Raw genomic sequence first — 23182 nt, forward strand, 5'->3', positions numbered from 1 at the left:
ATAAACAAACAGCAAAATGTAACAAAGTAAATGTAAACACATGTAAGACAATGTTTATGTTGTTTTTGGAAACATCAATACGTAGCACAACTAGAAAAACAGGACTAGATACACAGTACACTTGATACAGCAGCTGCCTCTTCTCAGGAGGCAGTGATGATCAGGGTCAGAGGTACAGAGAGAAGATGGGGAATAAGATGAGGGAGAGAGTGTTAGAGATTTCATCAATAATATAGTGCTAGAATGACTCATTGGAAAAGACCCTGACGCTGGGAAGGACTGAGGGCAGGAGGAGCAGGGGACGGCAAAGGATGAGATGATAGGATGGCATCACCGACTCGATGCACATGAGTTTGAGCAAGCTCCAGGAGTTGGTGATGGACAGGGAGGCCTGGTGTGCTGCAGTCCTGGGGTTGCAAAGAGTCGGACATGACTGAGCGACTGAACTGACTGGTAGTGGTAGAAAAATCGTTTACTCCAAAGATCTAAATAAAATACTAACATCTGCTTTAGGTGGCATTGCATGGTATTTTATTATTATTTTATCCTCTGTACTATTCTGTAATTTGCTAGTATATTGTTTACAATGCACAGAAAGTGGCTGAAAGGAAACATAACAAAATGATAAGAATATTCTACTTTGGGTAATGAGGACAAAACTTTTTTTTTTTTTTTGGTTGCTGCTGTACTTTATTTTTGCATTTTTTCAGAATTGGGGAAAATTTTACGTGTACAGATAGTGATTAGGTTCCATGCAGTTCTGATTCACATAAACTCACACATACACTTTTGCATCTAAAGGTGCTAAGCAACCAAAATACAAGCCTATCTTGAAACACCTAAATTTTCATAAAAAATTAATGTAGAAACAAGATAACAAAACTCTTTTCTATAAACAATATTCTAGTCTTTGAGAAAGGATAAAGAAGAAAAAGGTTCCTTAAAGACTATAGACTATTAATGTTTACACCTCTAATTGTACAAAAACATAAGAAAGCTTTGTAAGAAACAAATTTGTCACACACTCTAGTACAAGTTTTTATATTATCATGATAAATATTTTGTGTAAAACATTTGAAATTGGAGTATAGCGAGAAAGTAATAAAACCTGTAATTGTACTCCATCGGAAAACAAAATGATAACTTCTATTTTCTGCAACGAATATCAAACAACTTAACCTTGTCAAACCTCAGTTTTCCCATTTGTACTAATAACATGAGTATCATACCATGCCTATCTCAGGGGGAGTGGAAATCAATACAGTAAGGAAGTTCAACAGGCAAAAATATGCAGGTCTGCTGTGTTGGAGGGTGCAGAGCAAGAAGCAAGTGCCAAGCTCTAGCCATAGCAGGCATCAGTGGTATAATTAAACTGAATGTGGAAAGCCTCATTTGATCACCAAGGGAAGAAAGGAAATAGTCTTAAAAAATAGCAACCATAATATAATGAAAACAGAACTTTTTGTTAATGAACAGACCAAAAAGAATAATAAACTTTAAATACTGATACTAAATAATGACACAACAAAAGGATTCCTATAGCAATGGTTTCAAGAAATGGTCACTTTCACTTAAAAAATTGTAAAGTACTACATGTGAGCTACAACCATTTATGTACACAGACACAATACATCAAAAAAGCACAAAAGTCGAGACAGGTGGATTAGAACACTGAACTGTTTTCTCCAAAATGTTTTGTTTTTTTTAATCATTTTGTACCCACTCGGTGAACAGTCATTCTTGCTTGTCTCAGTTCACAAACAGAAGGGGGTGACTTAGTAATGAGACAGCCCAGTTAAGTGACCAACCAAGCCAAATCAACCTAACAGCAGGGCTTAGAGCCGGGAAGTTCTCAGGTCTACAACATTGCTACACCAGCTTTTAAATTAAACAAACAGCAGAAGAAATAATAAGCCCCAAATTTCAAAACAGCATCTTACCAGGGTGATGTCTCGAGAAGCTGCAGCTGCACTCATATGCAAACTAGGCTGCCTTACGGAACTGCTACAATCAAGGGCTCGAGCAAATGTCCCAACAGCACTGGATAAACCATAACAACAAAGAGGAAAGGTTAAGGCACTGTTGTTCTTTTATCTTGGAAAAAAAAAAAAAAATCTGGGTAGTAAATGAACAATTGTAATAGCCAAACAAGTTCTTTGATGTTTAAGAATCAAATATCAGATTAAAAAGTATCTTCTTTACAATTTAAGAAATGACAAGCCAATTCACTATACATTATAAGTCATTATAATTAAATTAAGCTTGTGTGGCATTAACAAGGGAAAGATCTATAGTGAAATTTCATGTAGTTAACAATTTGGTATACAACTGTGTTTCAAAAATGAGAAATATATTAGATGCAGAATTTGACTATTACTGTAAAGCAAGTTGTGACCACCTTTTTAGCCCAAATGGTGAAATTCCAGTAATGTTTTTCCCTTGAAATGAGATATTATCAACTATAGCAACTTATTACAACTGTAGTTACATATTCCTTTGGGGAATATGAAACAGATTGCCATTTAAGGAAAGAAAAACAATTATCACAGTACTGATTTAAATTTAATGATTTAGAAGGCGTTCCCATATATAGAGAACTCTAACTTCAAGAAATAAAACATAAAGAGAAGATTTCCTGCTTGTTGTCTATGCTTTAACGTGCTAGCTGAGGAAGATTTTTTTTAAGGTTTTAATTAAAATATAAAACGTGCAAAAAGTACACATTGTACCACCCTTTCGTTACCACAAAGTCAATGCCTCCATGTCACCAGCATGCAGGTCGAGACCCGGATCCTGACAGCACTCAAAGGGACTCTTTGTGTTCCCTCCCAGTCACTACGGTTCCCCAAGGGGAGCAAGCATCCCAGATTCTAACACCCAAGGTGAGTTTTGCTCAACAGAGAGCTTGAACAGAATCACGCGCTGTGCACGCTTCATAACCAGCTTCTTTTGTTCAAAACCATGCTTGTGGGTTCCCCCGTGCTGCTGGCTGTAGCTGTGTTCATTCATCTTCCTTGCTGTGGAGCATTACTTGGCATGGTGTCCCACCCCAACCCTACTGTTGATGAATAGTACAGATAGCACAGCTGAACAGTACAGCTACTACAGACAGTACCACTGCTGCCATCTGTATACGTATCTTTGGGCACACAGATGCATGCATTTCTGCTGGGTATATATTTAGGATGGAAACTTCAGGGATATGTGTGTTAGATAAGTTTTCCAAAGCAGCTATACCAACTTGCGCTACAACCAATAGGATATGTGGGTACTGGTTGCCCCACCTCTTCACCAATGCTTGGCACTGGAACGTGCAGTGGTCCTTAACTGGGTCTTAATTTGTACTTAGATTTTTTTTTTTTTTTTTTAAAGCAAAACTTGAAAAAGATACTGGGAGTATCTCCTTGGTGCCTCTCATGCTGGCTTCAAGAAAAAAGAAATCATGGCCCTTGGCAATCAGGAAAAGGAAAGAACAATAAATCTGAAACTGCAAAGCCTACTAAATAAACCAAACTCCAGGTAACCTGTCTGGAGACTCCAGCGACTCCACCAATGATTCAGTCCCTAATCTTCAGTCTCGTCTGTTTCACTGACTGTCTCCTCCCCAGCCATGTACACTAACCAAGGCTCTTCACCTAATCAGTTAGTGGCCAGGCACGTGGGCTCTGGAGTCTGAATGCCTAGCCACCAGTAACAGTGCCTAACTTCCATGGTGACCAACACTGTCAACAGTACAAAGGATGGCTAAGGGCTTCTGTCCTTGGCATTATGACAAACAGTCAACAAAAAAATTAGAGAATATAATGGAGATGATTAGAATCATGTCCAGATCTATCTCATCCTAATATTTTGCCATGTTTGAAGCAATACGTGTATACTGTACAGTACAGGGAAATACAGCCATCACTCTGTAATAACTTTAGATGGAATATAATCTATAAAAATACTGAAACACTGTTTTACACTTGAAACTAATATACTATTGTAAATCAAATATATTTCAATAAAATAAATAAATCAAAAACTAAGCTAAAAAGATAATATTTTGTCACATCTGGTTCATTCTTTAAGGAAATAAATACTATAATTTCGTTAGAGCCCCCTATACATTCCCAGAACTCGTACATGCATACATAATATGCACGTGCATATATAAGCCCATTAATGAAATAATACGCCATTGTCTGCATATTGTAAACTTTTCTTTTTTTAAAGTCTTTATTGAATTTGTTACAATATTGCTTCTAATTTTTTGGTGACAGACATGTGGGATCTTAACTCCCCAGCTAGGGTTTTAACCCACACCATACTCACATGTGGCTGCAATCAGAGGGTCACATTATTATTTATACCTGAAAAGTCCCTCATGTGCTTAAAGGAGATCACTACTTTAATTAAAGATATGGGATTTCAGCTGTTGAATTTCTTCTTTATAATTTTTCGTAGTGTTGAAATTTTTACAACGGGCATTTATTTTCTTAATAAAAATCTATTTTCATTTTTAAAACAAAAACTAATGCCAATAAATCAATATTATCAAAATAAATAAATCATAGTATTTAGGAAGTAATGTGATACATGTTAGGCTTTCCTACATAGAAGAATACAACCAATGAAAAAAAGCAGAACACAAAAGAAAGGAAAACTCATAAATTTTCTATGAATTCTTTTATATTACACATATGTGAGTGTCTGTGTGTATGTGTATCTTGACTAAACAGCGCCATACTCACCGGGCTACAACTAAAAATTGGTCAATCTGTCGGTCTGTAAGTGGGCTATTTGGGTCCCAAACTTTCACTTCCAATTTTGACTGTTCTCTCTCATCTGATTCTCCTGTCCAAGAACAAAGAAAACGGAGTCTTATTATTCTAAGGCACATACACTGTCACATACGATTGATGACTGTGGTCACCACGACACTAAAACTGTAAGGTAAATGTTCATGGTCTGTGTACATCTCTTCAGACAGCAGATGTAGAACACTCTGTAAAGAGAATGTTGATAACACAACCAAACTAACCATGTGATGTCTTCACTTAGTCTTTCCTGAGTATTCGTATGTGTGAGACTCCAAGCCTTGCTAAGGGAGACAGAGACAGAAAAGAAAGCTCTCTTGCAAGACATTCAAACAACGGTAAAACTTACTCATAAAGAACTATGACACAAATGAATAGGAATAGGTGTTACAGAGACATACACATACGACTGCAAAGATTCTGAAGAGGAGAGAAATCATTTCAGGCTAGCTAGGGAATGATGTCATGCGGGAGGAGGCATTCCTGCTAAAAACCTGAAGGGTGAGGATGCACAGGCAGGGGGAGAGAACTGAAAGTAAATGAGAATGGGAACAAGGCTGTAGGGCTTTAAGACGTGCTAGAAAAGTAGCAAACTTTGTCAGGAATGCGTGTATCAAAGGGAATGAGGAGAGACCGCTTTAAGAAGCCGGTTATAAAAATACTACTGAAGATGCTGCACAGGTTTTCTGGATAGATGTCTGTTTGGAAGTAATACGAAGCCCTTGCCTTTTTAGCAGGAGAGTGTCAAAATGAGAGCCAAATTTCACATCTCGCACTTAGCAATGGAGTGATTTCCTCTACAGATACGTGATACAGACAGAGAGTCAAGGTATTGACAGTGACAATAAAGAGCCCAGAGAGAAATTTAGGGACATCAGTGACAGACTGGTATCGCGGGAAGGTTTCCAGTCTTGAGAATTACATAGACGGGGTTGGCACTAACAGAAAGAAGGAACAATCAAGAGACCGAGGAAAAGACTGAGGCTAATACAAGATGCTTTCTTTCAGGAACGTGTCACAGGGAGATAGAACCATCACGCAAGATTTCATGTTAGGACAAAGGAGAGTAATGGACTTGGCAAACAACTGGATTCTAATTTACAGCTATGAATTTCCTATCAGGCTAGGGGCTGGTCTGGGCTTTGTTTTGGTTTTGATCACGGCATCTTAATATCAAGCAGAATGACAGACTATGAGGCTGAACATCCCCTGGTGACTGATGAATGCAGGCTATGGGCTTATAATGGGTTCTTTCCTAGGCCAGAAGGAAGCAGGAGCTGACGTTCAGAAGGAGAAAGGGGGACAGCAGAATCCCCACCCACCCATCTGCAGTCTCCTAATTACAGCCACTGCTCTCAGCTGCAGGGCGTGGGGCGGGCCTGTCCATCTCATTCCCTTTTCAAAGGCAGGTAGGTAACCAAAAAGTAAATTGCCACCACCAACAAAAGAAGCACAAAGAGACCAGGGTGAATACTAGTCCAGAGACATATAAGGTATTTAAAAGGATTTTGGTTCTCATTATTTTTTCTTACAACACATGCTGAGCCACAACATTTAACTGATTCATTTTAAAAAACCAGTTACAAACCCAAAAGTCTGTAAACATGAAACTTTTGAAAGAAAAATGAAGCAACTTTACTTCCTTGTATCTTCAATAAACACATTTTTAAGTAAGATGAACAGCAACAGTAAAATATATATATTACATCTACCTTTGTAATCTATGTTTTCAAATAGCACAAAATGAAATGAAGATGATATTCAATATGAAGCCCCTTCTATTATATATTCCAGGATGTAAGGCTAATAAAACTGATATTGACTTTTCAAATTCAAGTTAGTTAAATTGATAAACTTCAATCCTATCCATACATTTTGTAGCATACAGAATAAAGAGAATTCAGTATAAGAATTCTAAATAAATTTGCTAGAAACAATAATAAAACACTCTTGAGTGTCTTTCTACTAATAACTGAAACATACAATACCATGGGATGGGAACAAAAATAACAAGAACAACAAAAATACAGCATGTTCTACTTAAAGTCACTCTAGAGAATTCCCCATTTTGGATTCACCACATAATACATTTATATGTTTAATCCCTTTTCACAAGGGAAAATCTTTTAAGAAGCTCTAGAATCTGTATAACCAAATACTCAACAAAGCTAACAGCAAGCTGGAGAAAGGTCTTGGGGAACGTACTATGAGCCTGAGACAGAACCAACATGAATTCTACGCTCTGGCCATGTCCATTCGAGTCACTGCAAGAATCTCACTTTCCTCCTCCGTTTATGATAATCTGGGCAATTCCAATCTGCTCCGGTCCCACATTCACCCGTGAAGATCTCTCTATTCTGTGAATTCCCACAAACTGTATTTGCCAACTAATTACATGATTACATACAGCATCCTATCTTTTGCTTCATATGTTCCTCTTCATAATTTTGAAAAAATATAGATTCAGCAATGATTCTAAATGTTCGCTCTAACCCATCAACTACAGTTTAAAATTTCTAGAAAGTAATGACAAACTACTTCTTAAAAATGCCCCCGAAGAGCACAAAACGTTCTTCAAAGACTGGAAGAACTAAGGCTGTATGAAGATGGCATCTTACACATCCTTTGACGGACAATTAGAGATATTCTTTGTTCTAAATATAATTCATTTTCTCTACAACAACCATCAGAATATATTATACTCAATTCAGAAACACAGATGCCATTTATCACCATTTTTATTAACGCTATAAAAGTTCTGGGCACTGTTTTAAGTTATTCATCAAAGGAATAAGTTACTAGAAACGAATACTATGTGATGTAACGTCTATGTGGACTCTTAAAAGCCAAACTCATAAACACAGAGTAGAATGGTGGTGATAGGGGCTGGAACCGGGGCAGAGGGGAGGAGGGAGATTTTGCTTCAGGAGACACCCTTACAACAGTACGTAATGCGTGGCATAGTGAGTACAGACAGTAATACTTTTATTATCAACATAAACTTCAAAGTTGCTAGGAGCCTAGATCTTTCTTCAGTTCAATAGTTCAGTCATGTCCAACTCTTTGCGACCCCATGAATTGAAGCACGTCAGGCCTCCTTGTCCATCACCAACTCCGGGAGTTCACTTAGACTCACGTCCACCGAGTCGGTGATGCCATCCAGCCATCTCATCCTCTGTTGTCCACTTCCCCTCCTGCCCTCAATCCCTCTCAGATCTTTGTTACCACCACAAAAAGAAGTAATAGTTATATGACATGATAGATAGCTAATGTTTGGTGGTAATCAAACTGCACCATATAAATGTAATCATATGAAAACATTGAACATACACTGTTATATGACAATTATATCTTAATAAAAATAGGTTTTAAAAATAAGTTATAAGAAAAGTGGGGAAAAAATGAATATATAAAACTGAATGTCATTCCAAAGAGAATGAAAACAAAAATGTGAAAAAATAAAATTAGATAAGTAAATCACATATATTATGGCAAAAAAATATAAAACAGTAAGAAAGAAAATTGAAAGTGGTGTTAGTGGTAAAGAATCTATCTGCCAGTGCAGGAGACATTAGAGACATGGGTTCAAACCGTAGGGTCCAGGAGACAGCCTGGAGAAAGGAATGGCCCACTCCAGTACTGTTGTCTGGAGGATCCCATGGACAGGGGAGCCTAGTGGCTACAGTCCCTGGGCTCTCAAAAAGTTGGACATGACAGAAGCAACTTAGCACTCAGCGCTCATGTTTATATAAAGAAATTACAAGACCTTCAGAAAATATAAGATGACAAGTACAGAAGATTTAAAAACCCTCAGTTCAGTTCAGTTCAGGTGCTCAATCGTATCTACCTCTTAGCGACCCCGTGGACTCTAGCACACTAGACTTCCCTGTCCATCACCAACTTCCAGAGTTTGTTCAAACTCAAGTCCATCAAGTTAGTGATACTACCCAACCATCTTATCCTCTGTCCTCCCCTTCTCCTCCTGCTTTCAATCTTTCCCAGCATCAGGGTCTTTTCCAAGGAGTCAATTCTTCACATCAGGTGACCACAGTATCGGAGTTTCAGCCTCAGCATCAGTCCTTCCAATGAACATACAGCACTGATTTCCTTTAGGATGGACTGGCTGGATCTCCTTGCAGTCCAAGGGACTCTCAAAGAGTCTTCTCCAACACCACAGTTCAAAAGCATCAAATCTTCAGCACTCAGGTTTCTTTATAGTCCAACTCTCACATCCATACATGACTACTGGAAAAACCACAGCCTTGACTAGACGGACCTTTGTTGGCAAAGTAATGTCTCTGCTTTTTAATATGCTGTCTAGGTTGGTCATAGCTTTTCCTCTAAGGAGCAAGTGTCTTTTAATTTCACGGCTGCAGTCACCACGTGCAGCGATTTTGGAGCCCCCCAAAATAAAGTCTCTCACTGTTTCCCCATCTATTTGCCATGAAGTGATGGGACCGGATGTCATGATCTTAGTTTTCTGAATGTTGAGCTTTAAGCCAGCTTTTCCACGCTCCTCTTTCATCAAGAGGCTCTTTAGTTCTTCTTCACTCTCTGCCATAAGGGTGGTGTCATCTGCATATCTGAAGTTACTGATATTTCTCCCAGCAATCTTGATTCCAGCTTGTGCCTCATTCAGCCTACCATTTTGCAGGATGTACTCTGCATATAAGTTAAATAAGCAGGGTGACAATATACAGACTTGACGTACTCCTTTCCTGATTGGAACCACTCTATTGTTCCATGTCTGGTTCTAACTGTTGGTTCTTGACCTGCATACAGATTTCTCAGGAGGCAGGTAAGATGGTCTGATATTCCCATCTCTTTCAGAATTTTCCACAGTTTATTGTGATCCACACAGTCAAGGCTTTGGCATAGTCAATAAAGCAGAAATTGATGTTTTTTCTGGAACTCTCTTGCTTTTTCAATGATCCAACGGATGTTGGCAATTTGATCTCTGGTTCCTCTGCCTTTTCTAAGTCCAGCTTGAACATCTGGAAGTTCCTGGTTCACATATCGCTGAAGCCTGGTTTGGAGAATTTTGAGCATTACTTTACTAACATGTGAGATGAGTGCAATTATGCAGTAGTTTGAGCATTCTTTGGCATTGCCTTTCTTTGGGATTGGAATGAAAACTGACCTTTTCCAGTCCTGTGGCCACTGCTGAGTTTTCCAAATTTGCTAGCATACTGAGTGCAACACTTTCACAGCATCATCTTTAGGATCTGAAACAGCACAAATGGAATTCTATTGCCTCCACTAGCTTTGTTTGTAGTAATGCTTCCTAATACCCATTTGACTTTGCATTCCAGGATGTCTGGCTCTAGCCCAGTGATCACATCATTGAGGTTATCTGGGTCATGAAGATCTTTATGGTATACTTCTTCTGTGTATTCTTGCCACCTCTTCTTAATATCTTCTGCTTCTGTTAGGTCCATACCATTTCTGTCCTTTATCGAGCCCATCTTTGCATGAAATGTTCCCTTGGTATCTCTAATTTTCTTGAAGAAATCTCTAGTCTTTCCCATTCTGTTGTTTTCCTCTATTTCTTTGCACTGATCACTGAGGAAGGCTTTCTTATCTCTTCTTGCTATTCTTTGGAACTCTGCTTTTCTCCTTTGCCTTTTGCTTCTCTTCTTTTCTCAGGTATTTGTAAGGCCTCCTCAAAAAACCATTTCGCCTTTTTGCATTTCTTTTTCTTGGGGATGGTCTCGAGCACTGCCTCGTACATAATATCATGAACCTCTGTCCATAGTTCTTCAGGCACTCTATCAGATCTAATCCCTTGAATTTGTCACTTCCACTGTATAATGCTAAGAGATTTGATTTAGGTCATACATGAATGGTCTAGTGGTTTTCCATACTTCCTTCAATTTGAGTTTGAATTTGGCAATAAGGAGTTCATGATCTGAGCCACAGTCAGCTGCTGATCTTGTTTTTTGTTGACCGTATAGAGCTTCTCCATCTTTGGCTGCAAAGAATATAATCAATCTGATTTCGGTACTGAACCTCTGGTGATGTCCATGTGTAGAGTCTTCTCCTGTGTTGTTGGAAGAGGGTGTTTGCTATGACCAGTGCGTTCTCGCCACGTGACAAGATGGTGGAGTAGAAGGGTGTGCACTCATCTCCTGCAAGAACTCCAAAATTACAACTCGCTGCTGACCAACTATCAACAGGAAAATGCTGGATCCCACCAAAAAAAGATACCGCACATCCAAGGGCAAAGGAGAAGCCCCAATAAAATGGTAGGAAGGGTGAAAGCACGTTTAGAATCAAACCCCTTACCTGCCGAAGACAGCTGGAGGTTCAAACAAAACCTTGTGAACACCAGGACCCAGAGACCCCACAGAGACTGAGCCAGAACTGTCTCTGAGTGTCTCCTGTGGAGGTACGGGTCAGCAGTGGCCTGCTGCAGGGACAGGGGCTCTGGCTGCACGAGACCTGGTCACATGGCCCGTGGCATAAGCCCTCTTGGAGAAGGTCACCATTAACCCCACCATAGTGCTGCTGAGAGAAGACAACCCACAAACTTCAGAACAATTATGCCAAAGAGAACTCTTGAACTGTTAAGAAAGTTCTGCTGCTGCTGAGTCACTTCAGTCACGTCTGACTCTGTGTGACCCCATAGATGGCAGCCCACCAGGCTCCCCCGTCCCTGGGATTCTTCAGGCAAGAACACTGAAGTGGGTTGCCATTTCCTTCTCCAGTGCATGAAAGTGAAAAGTTCTAGGACCCACAAAAGATTCCCCAACCTGGCGATCTGGCAAAGGGACTGAGAACCCCCAGGTAACTTGACTTTGGAGTGGGATTTGATTACAGTACCCACACAGGACTGGGGAAACAGACTCTTTGAGGGCACAAACAAAACCTGGTGCGTAACAGGACCCAGGAGAAAGGAGCAGTGACCGCACAAGAGACTGACCCAGACTGTGAGTGTCCAGGAGTCTCCAGGGGAGGTGTGGGTTGGAGGTGGCCTGCTGCAAGGTCACGGGCATTGAGTGCAGGAGTTTGTGCACTTTTGAAGGAACCTTTTGAAGTCTGTGCATTTTTGGGACCTTTTGAAGGATTACCTCCACCATAGTTTTGTCTCAGATCAAACAACAGGGATGATACACAGCCCCACCCATCAACAGAAAACTGGATTAAAGATTTAATGACCATGGCCCTGCCCATCAGAACAAGACCCAGTCAGTCTCTCCTAACAGGAAGCTTCCATAAGCCTCTTATCCTTATCAGTCAGAGGGCAGGAAGAATGAAAACCACAATCATAGAAAATGAATCAAAGTGATCACATGGACCACAGCCTGGTCTGCCTCAATTAAACTATGAGCCAAGCTGTGTAGGGCCACCCAAGATGGATGGGTCATGGTGGAGAGTTCTGACAACATGTGGTCCACTGGAAAAGGGAATGGCAAACCACTTCACTATTCTTGCCCTGAGAACCCCATGAACAGTATGAAAAGGCAAGAAGACAGGACACTGGAAGATGAACTTCCCAGGTCGGTACATGCCCAATATGCTACTGGAGATCAGTGGAGAAATACCTCCAGAAAGAATGAAGAGACAGAGTGAAGCTGCTCAGTCATGTCTGATTCTTTGCGATCCCATGGACTGTAGCCTACCAGGCTCCTCCATCCATGGAATTTTCCAGGCAAGAGTACTGGAGTGGGTTGCTATCTCCTTCTCCAGGGGATCTTCCCGACCCGGGGATCTAACCCAGGTCTCTCACACTGCAGGCAGACACTTTACCATCTGAGCTACCATGGAAGCCCAGAGGCAAAGCGAAAACAGTGCCCAGCTGTGGATGTGACTGGTGATGGCAGTAAAGTCTGATGCTGTACAGAACAATATTGCATAGGAACCTGGAATGTTAGGTCAATGAATCAAGATGGCAAGAGTGAACATCAATATTTTAAGAATCAGTGAACTAAAATGGACTGGCATGGGCAAACTTAAAATCTTAAGGCTATTGTTTTTGTACAAGTATTTCAACTTAAATTTAACAAAGTTTAGTTTTGAAAGCCAATAAAATAATTCAAATATTAATCTCTATATACAAACAATATTATCATTACTGGAAGAAATAATGAAAGATTATCTAAATTGGGTGGGATTATGATATACATCGACAGTAACCAAACCATGTTGTATTGGCACAAAGACAGAATCTAAACCCACAGAAATAAACCAGGTCATATAATTCATATTTGAAAATTTAAGTATTTTTGTAATTATGTAAATATTAAACAACATTTATTTTGTGCTTACTATGTCCCCATAACCCTTTATAATCGAGTTTCTCTGTAAATAGTGAACTGGGGAGGGGGAGGACAATAACTGTTGGGTGGGTGTAATCCTGTGTATTAGAAGATATTCAACAGCACTCCTGATCTCTACTCACTAGATTCCAGTATCATCTCCCCATCCTCCAGCTGTGACAACCAAAAATGTCTAAAACATCTATAGACATCATCTCATGTCCCATGGAAGACAAAATTGTTCTGGGTTACAAATTAGTACTTTTATACAGTTGCAACCAATTATCTACCTCCACTACTTGTTACAGTGTGATGTTTTCCAGTTGATTAACATCCACCACACTATAGGAAATACATTCTGCAAAATTACACACTTAAAAATAGCACTTATGAAAAGATAGGACAAAACTTTAAAGACCTATGAACTTGGTAACAAGAGCACTTAAAAATCCTCCACTGAGATGTAGGTCACTGTGTACAGTTTCAGCAAAATTGAAAATAAAATCTAGGGTGAAGGTTTTTACAAAAATTGGGGAAAATATTTTTCATCCATCTGTAACCCTAAGATGACACATATACTATCAACACAATGAAAGCACCCCAGTCTTTGAGGCTACTACTTGCACTGGAGGATGGTACTTTAGTAGAATTTTATCTTTGTTTTTCTTAAACACTCTTCACCTGTGAGAATAACTGCTTGGAAAGGCCTCAGATAACTGACATCATTTCCACACTAGACTGATACTTTTCTATTGACTGACTGTATATGGGTTAATTCAAGTTTTAAAAGCATATAAGGACACATCCTAAATTCCCAAATATAGACAAGAGCTATTTACTTAGTAGCAGCAGGCAGCGGTGGCCCAGCAGAAGCAACTGTAGTAGCTAACACTAAGCAACGGGCGATGTGCTAAATGCATTACCAGAGTTACTTCCCTTTATCACCACAGCACTCTGATGTGTTTTAGAAAAAGGAATGGGAACTTGGAGAGGTTAAATAATTTTCCCAAGGTTACTCAGCTAAAATATAGTGCAGTCAGATTTCACCCAAAATTGTGAATCCAAAGTCATTTTTCTTTAATGATTTAATGTTATAATACTTATTAATTTCTTTCTTAAAATTCCAGTGTTATAATACATCTAAATAATAATTCAAAACTTACTACATATGACATCTTTTTCTTTGGAAAATTCTTTAGGTATTTATTCAAACTCAATAAAGATTTTAAATCTCAAAAGCAACTTTCACCTTCTTTTGCAAGCTACATACTCATTTTTCCAGAACTTGTTAGACAGTGTTCGTTTCCAGAGTTTGTTAGATAGTGGGTAGCCGTAAATGAATTTCTAAATTCTGAAGCCACAAAAAAGAAATATTCACCATTGAGACAAATACCACAACAATTTCTTAAAATTCACCAGGACGCGTTCACAAAGAAAGCAAGCCTGTAAAATATTCTGGCATGGGGCTGATGCTTCCACCTACTTAGGATATTAATTCAAGTTCTATATCCCATGCCAATGCATACTGGAATCTGGCCACTGGTCTAAACATACCCACTTGAGAGGAGCAAAAGGGTTATTAGTAAGCACAGACTGCATCAAGCCCTAAATATCTGTTCTTAAACATGATGTTTTCTACTACTTGATTTCTCTGCAAATAGGTACTAGCTGTGAATGGAAGTTTCTATGATGGCAATGTCTGTGTTTTACAAATGTGTTTTAACTGACAGTGTATCTATCTGCCACCCTAACTCCTTCTCCTCAGAAAATACATTAATTAGAAAAAGGAGGTTCTTAGGACTTCCTCGGTGGTCCACTTCCAGTGCAGGCAATACAGGTTTGATCCCTAGTCAGGGAACTAAGATCCCACATGCCCAGAAGCAACTACACCACATGCAGCCCAAGCAGAAAGAAGGTGGCATGCCACAACAAAAGATCCCACCTGCCCCAAAAAGAACCGACACAGCCAAAATAAATATTTTTAAACAGTGTGTTCTGCAAATCTTGCATCTAGTTGGTTGTCTGATGACAAGCGAAAAAAACATTTTGGATATGTTAAATGCTTCCAGTTGAAATAAGGGTCCAAAGTGACTTTTATTTATGATGAAAAAGATGAGAACTTACAAATAAAGCTAGTAAGTTACAAACTTTAAAATATTAAACTTAACAAGAAATAGATAAAATCTATAACCAAACAAAAGACTTCCACAAATCCAAAAGTAGTATTCAACAGAGAAGAACATTTCAAAAATCATAAAAATGTCTGTTTTCCTTAAATTAACTTAAGAATTACCTGCAACTCACATAAAACTAGGAAGGAAGATTTTTTCTTTTTCAAGCTTGGAAAAGTAAGAGGGGGAATTAGCCTCACCAGATATTAACACATACTACAAAGCTTCTATAATTAAACAGTGAGTTATTAGAGCATAAACAGACCAGAGTAACAGAATAGAAAACTCAGAAATAGAACCATATACTGCAAAATATTATAAAATAATCAACCACCTCCCAAAGTAACGTTAATATTAATACAATTTCAATTAGAATCCTAATGAAATCTGGAAAAGAGGAAATTGACAAATTGACGATAAACTTCAACAGTATGAAAAGAAACTATGACACGAGAGCCCACACTCACCCCACACACAACCAAGAAATCTTAAAGAACAATTGAGGGAAAATTTGCCCAATCTTGAAACATACACGAAACAGATAAATGTGGCTCTATCACATGATGGAATACTGCAGAGAACATAATTTCATGGGTGTCTAAACATATTTATGTAACAGTCTGTGAGATCATGTTAAATCAGGAACTGGTTACTAGAGGGTTAGAAGGGGTGATCAAAAGGATGATCTAAGGGACTACTACTTTTTATTCCCAGTATAATTACATTTTCTATCATAATTCATACTGCTTGCAATAAAATAAATTTTAAGACTTAAAAAAATGAGAAGAAGAAAAGGGAAAACAGTGGAGGTTCTTCCAATACTATGTTCCAAAAGACTTTATAAGCATGTCTAACTGTGAAGACTGGGGGTTCTGACTGTGCCATGAAGAAATGAGATTCTTTTTTTTTTTTAATATAAATTTTTAAAATTTTAATTGGAGGCTAACTACAATATTGTATTGGTTTTGCCATACATCAACATGAATCCACCGCGGGTGTACATGTGTTCCCCATCCTGAATCCCCTTCCCACCCTGTACCATCCCTCTGGGTCGTCCCAATGCACCAGCCCCAAGCATCCTGTATCAAGCATCGAACCTGAACTGGCGATGCGTTTCACATATGATATTATACATGTTTCAATGCCATTCTCCCAAATCATCCCACCCTCACCCTCTCCCACAGAGTCCAAAAGACTGTTCTATACATCTGTGTCTCTTTTGCTGTCTTGCATACAGGGTTATCGTTATCATTTTTCTAAATTCCATATATATGCGTTAGTATTGGTGTTTTTCTTTCTGGCTTACTTCACTCTGTATAATCGGCTCCAGTTTCATCCATCTCATTAGAACTGATTCAAATGTATTCTTTTTAATGGCTGAGTAATACTCCATTGTGTATATGTACCACTGCTTTCTTATCCATTCGTCTGCTGATGGACATCTAGGTTCCTCCCATGTCCTGGCTATTATAAACAGTGCTGCGATCAACACTGGGGTACACATGTCTCTTTCAATTCTGGTTTCCTCGGTGTGTATGCCCAGCAGTGGGATTGCTGGGTCATAAGGCAGTTCTATTTGCAATTTTTTAAGGAATCTCCACACTGTTCTCCATAGTGGCTGTACTAGTTTGCATTCCCACCAACAGTGTAAGAGGGTTCCCTTTTCTCCACACCCTCTCCAGCATTTATTGCTTACAGACTTTTGGATCGCAGCCATTCTGACTGGTATGAAGTAGTACCTCACTGTGGTCTTGATTTGCATTTCTCTAATAATGAGTGACGTTGAGCATCTTTTCATGTGTTTGTTAGCCATCCATATGTCTTCTTTGGAGAAATGTCTATTTAGTTCTTTGGCCCATTTTTTGATTGGGTCGTTTATTTTTCTGGAGTTGAACTGCATAAGTTGCTTGTATATTTTTGAGATAAGTTGTTTGTCAGTTGCTTCATTTGCTATTATTTTCTCTCATTCAGAAGGCTGTCTTTTCACCTTGCTTATAGTTTCCTTTGTTGTGCAGAAGCTTTTAATTTTAATTAGATCCCATTTGTTTATTTTTGCTTTTATTTCCAGTAGTCTGGGAGGTGGATCATAGAGGATCCTGCTGTGATTTATGTCGGAGAGTGTTTTGCCTATGTTCTCCTCTAGGAGTTTTATAGTTTCTGGTCTTACGTTTAGATCTTTTTTTTTTTTTTTACATTTTTTTTTACGTTTAGATCTTTAATCCATTTTGAGTTTATTTGTGTGTGTGGTGTTAGAAAGTGATCTAACTTCATTCTTTTACAAGTGGTTGACCAGTTTTCCCAGCACCACTTGTTAAAGAGATTGTCTTTTCTCCATTGTATATTCTTGCCTCCTTTGTCAAAGATAAGGTGTCCATAGGTGCGAGGATTTATCTCTGGGCTTTCTATTTTGTTCCATCGATCTATATTTCTGTCTTTGTGCCAGTACCACACTGTCTTGATGACTGTGGCTTTGTAGTAGAGCCTGAAGTCAGGCAGGTTGATTCCTCCAATTCCATTCTTCTTTCTCAAGATTGGTTTGGCTCTTCGAGGTTTTTTCTATTTCCATACAAATTGTGAAATTATTTGTCCTAGCTCTGTGAAAAATACTGTTGGTAGCTTGACAGGGATTGCATTGGATCTATAGATTGCTTTGGGTAGTACACTTGCTTTCACTATATTGATTCTTCTGATCCATAAACACAATATATTTCCCCATCTATTAGTGTCCTCTTTGATTTCTTTCACCAGTGTTTTATAGTTTTCTATATATAGGTCTTTTGTTTCTTTAGGTAGATATATTCCTAAGTACTTTATTCTTTTCATTGCAATGGTGAATGGAATTGTTTCCTTAATTTCTCTATTTTCTCACTATTAGTGTATAGGAATGCAAGAGAAAGAAATGGGAGTCTAAGAGACGTGAAGTACTGAATATGGCCTTCGAATTGACTCAGTGGGCCCATCTCTTCCATGTCACCCATAACAACCTGACTTTCTTATTGAAGGTGACCTTGTATAGTAAGAAAGGGCTCTATTAACTAAATGAAGTTTGTATACCAACCACCCAAACACTACCAAGACAAACACAATATTAAAGGCAATTAATACTTGTTAATGAATTATAAGATTTATTATATTAATGAACATTTCATCACATTTTAAATACAAAGAATGCCTTTGACAGGTAACTGGTGTAACTCCCCAAATGCCATAAGCTGTTCAGAATCACTCCTTTTACCTGAAACAAGAACCTCAAGATTCTCACCCTCAAGAACTTCAAATTCTCACTACGATATACTGTAGAATAACCTATTGCATTTTATATGTGATTTTATTTCCTTAAATTTTTTTTTTTTTTACTTTAAGCTAGGTATATGTGCTTTCCAATTATAAAACTCTAACCAGCTTTATGCATCTCAGGGGCAATATCATATTTAAAAGTTTTTCACGTAGGTGGGAACTCATGAGATTTTGTGAGCTGATTTTTCTGCCCACTATAACCTGATATATCCCAACTTTATTACTTGCTTCAGCATTTATCTTTACATGAGCAATTCATAAAATTTTCTAGGCTTTCTATACACTTAGGCTTATGCTCAGTGCCCAAGAGTGAATCATACACTTAAAAAAAAAAAAAAAAAAGAAAGGAAAGAAATTAGAGCACTCCCAGATGGTGAGGATTCTGAGCTTTCACTGTCACAGCCCAGGTTCAGTCCATGGTCAGGGAACTGAGATGGCACAAGCCAAAGCGTGGCCAAAATTTTTTTAAATTAACTGATTAAAATAAAAAATTAAAATATGTCAATAAATATATATATATATATATACAAATTTTAAGATGAAATTAAAAATACAACATTGTAAATCAACTATACTTCATAAAATATATTCAAATTTTTTCTATAAGAGAGAAAAAGAGCCACACAATCAGTAGCTCAGACAGTCCTACATATTAAAAAGTCAAATAAGAGACAGGGTGCTCAGGGCTGGTGCACTAGGATGACCCTGAGGGATGGGATGGTGAGGGAGGTAGGAGCGAGGGTTCAGGTTAGGGAACACATGTACACCCATGGCTGATTCATGTGGAAGTATGGCAAAAACCATCACAATATTGTAAAGTAATTAGCCTCCAATTAAACTAAATAAAAAAGGAAAAAAAGTCAAATAATAAAAATAGTACAAAAGATTACCCGAACAACACAATCTACATAGTTTTGAAAAGAGGAGAGATCAGAGTTCAGGGAGGAGTGACAAAGGGGTGTGAGGGGGTGGAGAATGTGGGCCAGGTGCTGCTGACACAATGCAGGAGTGTCCTGGCTCTTGGTGATGGTGGACGGACTTGCTGAATATCTCACAAAGAGCCATACATTTGTCCAAAACTCAGAGAACTGCACACAAAACTGGGAGAAATGCACTACATATAAAGTATACCTTAACTGAAACAAGGAAAAAAAATCTGTAAATGATTACTTGGAAGCGAACTGTCATTTTGTATAAAATTTCAGATTTCATTTCTGGGAACATGTTTTCCAGTTATATCCAGAGTACAAAATTATCCATTATGTAAAGGATAGGTGGGAATACCAGACCACCTGACCTGCCTCTTGAGAAATCTGTATGCAGGTCAGGAAGCAACAGTTAGAACTGGACATGGAACAACAGACTGGTTCCAAATAGGAAAAGGAGTACGTCAAGGCTGTATACTGTCACCCTGCTTATTTAACTTATATGGAGAGTACACCATGAGAAACACTGGACTGGAAGAAACACAAGCTGGAATCAAGATTGCCAGGAGAAATATCAATAACCTCAGATATGCAGATGACACCACCCTTATGGCAGAAAGTGAAGAGGAACTCAAAAGCCTCTTGATGAAAGTGAAAGTGGAGAGTGAAAAAGTTGGCTTAAAGCTCAACATTCAGAAAACGGAGATCATGGCATCCGGTCCCAACACTTCATGGGAAATAGATGGGGAAACAGTGGAAACAGTGTCAGACTTTATTTTTGGGGGTTCCAAAATCACTGCAGATGGTGACTGTAGGCATGAAATTAAAAGACACTTACTCCTTGGAAGGAAAGTTATGACCAACCTAGATAGCATATTCAAAAGCAGACAGATTACTTTGCCGACTAAGGTCCATGTAGTCAAGGCTATGGTTTTTCCTGTGGTCATGTATGGATGTGAGAGCTGGACTCTGAAGAAGGCTGAGCGCATTCTAAAGGAGATCAGCCCTGGGATTTCTTTGGAAGGAATGATGCTAAAGCTGAAACTCCAGTACTTTGGCCACCTCCTGCGAAGAGCTGACTCATTGGAAAGACTCTGATGCTGAGAGGGATTGGAGGCAGGAGGAGAAGGGGACGACAGAGGATGAGATGGCTGGATGGCATCACTGACTCGACGAACGTGAGTCTGAGTGAACTCTGGGAGTTGGTGATGGACAGGGAGGACTGGCGTGCTGCGATTCATGGGGACACAACTGAGTGACTGAACTGAACTGAAAGGATACTCAGTGCACTTTTGTAAAATTTAAAAATCAAATGCTTTCAAAAATAAAACAATGAAGTCTAAGATCAAACATTAAGGACTATATAAATATCCAAAATTATTTTGGGAACACAAATTGATTTGTACAGATCAGAATGCCAATAAATGCAATCTCTCAGCCTATAATGGAGAAGGAAATGGCACTCCACTCCAGTAATCTTGCCTGGGAAATCCCATGGACAGAGGAGCCAAACAGCAGCAGCCTATAATAAACCAGTTCACTACTTACAATTTCTTAAAACACACGCACACACACACACACACACACACACACCCCAAAACAAAACTTCTAAACACAGTTGAGTGCAGACATGGCAATCTGTTCTCAAAGCTTAGTCATTACTGACTGACCTTTCCTGGCACTGAGTTCATAAAAATGCAGAAGTCTGCAACCTAGTGTTATCCACAGCCACCCATCTGCCCACCACTGACAATGATAACCCACCAACCACAGTGGCAACTATGGTTCACAAACTCTATCTTGAGTTGATTTAACTTTTCTGCATATACTTCCTATAGGAAAGCATGGTAAAGAATGCAAATTATAAAAACCTTAGGAATAATTTCTAAACCTCTCTATGACAAAAATTCTAAATTTCTGTATAACAAAAATAAATAAAACATTTAAATAGAAAATCATTAACATTTTTTAAGTGAGGAGGTAACAGGTGCAATACTCACAGACAAATACTTCTATATTTGTTCACCTTTAATATGCAAAATACCCTTGCCAATACATATAAATAACCAAACAGAAAATACACAAGAAAGTTACAGAATAGCTAAAAATAAGTATGGAAAGCATAATTTCAATTTTAAAAAATAATAATAAAAAAGCAACAACAAATTAAAAGCTAATACAAAAATGTAACAAAATGGGGGTGCTAATAATCTATCAGTGAATGAATCTGATTTGCTCATACAAAAATTTCAAAAACTTTTGAAGAGCAAAGTGGCATTTTCAATACTTCCAAGAAGCTATGCTTGAAAAATGTTTATGCAGTATAAGTATATGTAAAGATTTTCTAGCAGTATCATTTGCTCAAAATATGTAGGAACTTCCCTGGCGCTCCAGTGGATAAGACTCTGCATTCCCAATGCAGAGGGCCCAGAGTTCAATCCCTGGTCAAGGAACTAAGATCCCACATACTGCAACTAGGCCCTCGCACTTGAGAGCCCATGCTCCCCAACGAGGAAAGCCTGAATACCACAATGAAGAGCCTGCACACTGCAATGAAGACCCAGTGCAGCCACAATAAATTTTTTAAAAATGTAAACACCTAGATGTCTATCAACAGGGGTACTTGTAAAGGAAATAAATTATGGCACATCCATGCAGAATTAAGAACTCTACAGTCACAAAAAGAATAAAGTCACTCTTCTCATTCTGGAAGATGCAAAAGATGCGCCATTAACTGAAAGAAGCAGTTGCAGAGTGACCTGCAACTTGCCACTGCGCAAAGACCATTCCTGAATGACTATGAGCCACAGCCATTACCAAAATAAAATATGGGTTTTGGCTTTTCATTCTGTTCATGGAGTTCTCAAGGCAAGAATACTGCCATTCCCTTCTCCAGGGAACCATGTTTTGTCAGCCTGCAGACATGAAATTAAAAGACGCTTGCTCCTTGGAAGAAAAGTTATGACCAACCTAGACAGCACACTAAAAAGGAGAGACATTACTTTGCCAACAAAGGTACATCTAGTCAAAGCTATGGTTTTTCCAGTAGTCATATATGGATGTAAGAGTTGGACCTTAAAGAAAGCTGAGCACTTCTGAACTGTGGTGTTAGAGAAGACTCTTGAGAATCTCTTCAACAGCAAGGAGATCAAACCAGTCAATCCTAAACGAAATCACTCCTGAATATTCATTGGAAGGACTGATGCTGAAGCTGAAGCTCTAATATTTTGGCCACCTGATGCAAAGAACTGACTCCTTAGAAAAGACTGATGCTGGGAAAGACCGAAGGCAGGAGGGGAAGGGGATGACAGAGGATGAAATGGTTGGATGGCATCACCGACTCAGTGGACAGGAGTCTGAGCATGCTCCAAGAGTTGGTGATGGACAGGGAAGCCTGTGCAGCCCATGGGGCCAGAAAGAGTCAGACACAACTGAGTGACTACACTGAACTGAAACATGGGTTTGGAAGGAAGAAAAGGGTGTGGTGTTCATTTTCCATGTTATACTTTATTTTGTGTTTCATTTTTTAAATTTTAAGAATGTTTTACTTTTCAAATCAGAAAATAAAGGTTTTAAGTATACAAAAATATGACAGAAAAAAGAAAAATTAAGTCTTGCTAGGAAGATATGCTTTTAAAACGTAAAGTTTTGAATCTCTCTGGTCTAAACGTCCCAGTTCAGCCAAAATCCCCACCATAATATAAGTGCTCACTAGATTCCATGGCTCAGAT

The 23182-nt window shown here is 38.7% G+C and overlaps 1 protein-coding gene across 8 annotated transcripts in view; it reads right to left on the reverse strand.

Moving 5' to 3' along the window:
* Positions 1-23182, reverse strand: part of MTA3 (metastasis associated 1 family member 3) — a 217826-nt gene that overhangs the window by 63915 nt on the left and 130729 nt on the right. For all 8 annotated transcript variants that reach the window (XR_011255718.1, XR_011255716.1, XR_011255715.1 and 5 more), the window contains exons 7-8: positions 4734-4836; positions 1941-2040 (exon numbers count right to left, since the gene is read on the reverse strand). Coding sequence is in view for 4 of the 8 variants with exons in the window: in XM_069583458.1 (XP_069439559.1) it covers positions 1941-2040; positions 4734-4836 (203 nt within the window). In the remaining 4 variants the exon portion in view is untranslated. The remainder of the gene's footprint in view (positions 1-1940; positions 2041-4733; positions 4837-23182) is intronic.

Source organism: Ovis canadensis, chromosome 3 (assembly GCF_042477335.2).
Source record: "Ovis canadensis isolate MfBH-ARS-UI-01 breed Bighorn chromosome 3, ARS-UI_OviCan_v2, whole genome shotgun sequence".
Classification (NCBI taxonomy): Eukaryota; Metazoa; Chordata; class Mammalia; order Artiodactyla; family Bovidae; genus Ovis; species Ovis canadensis.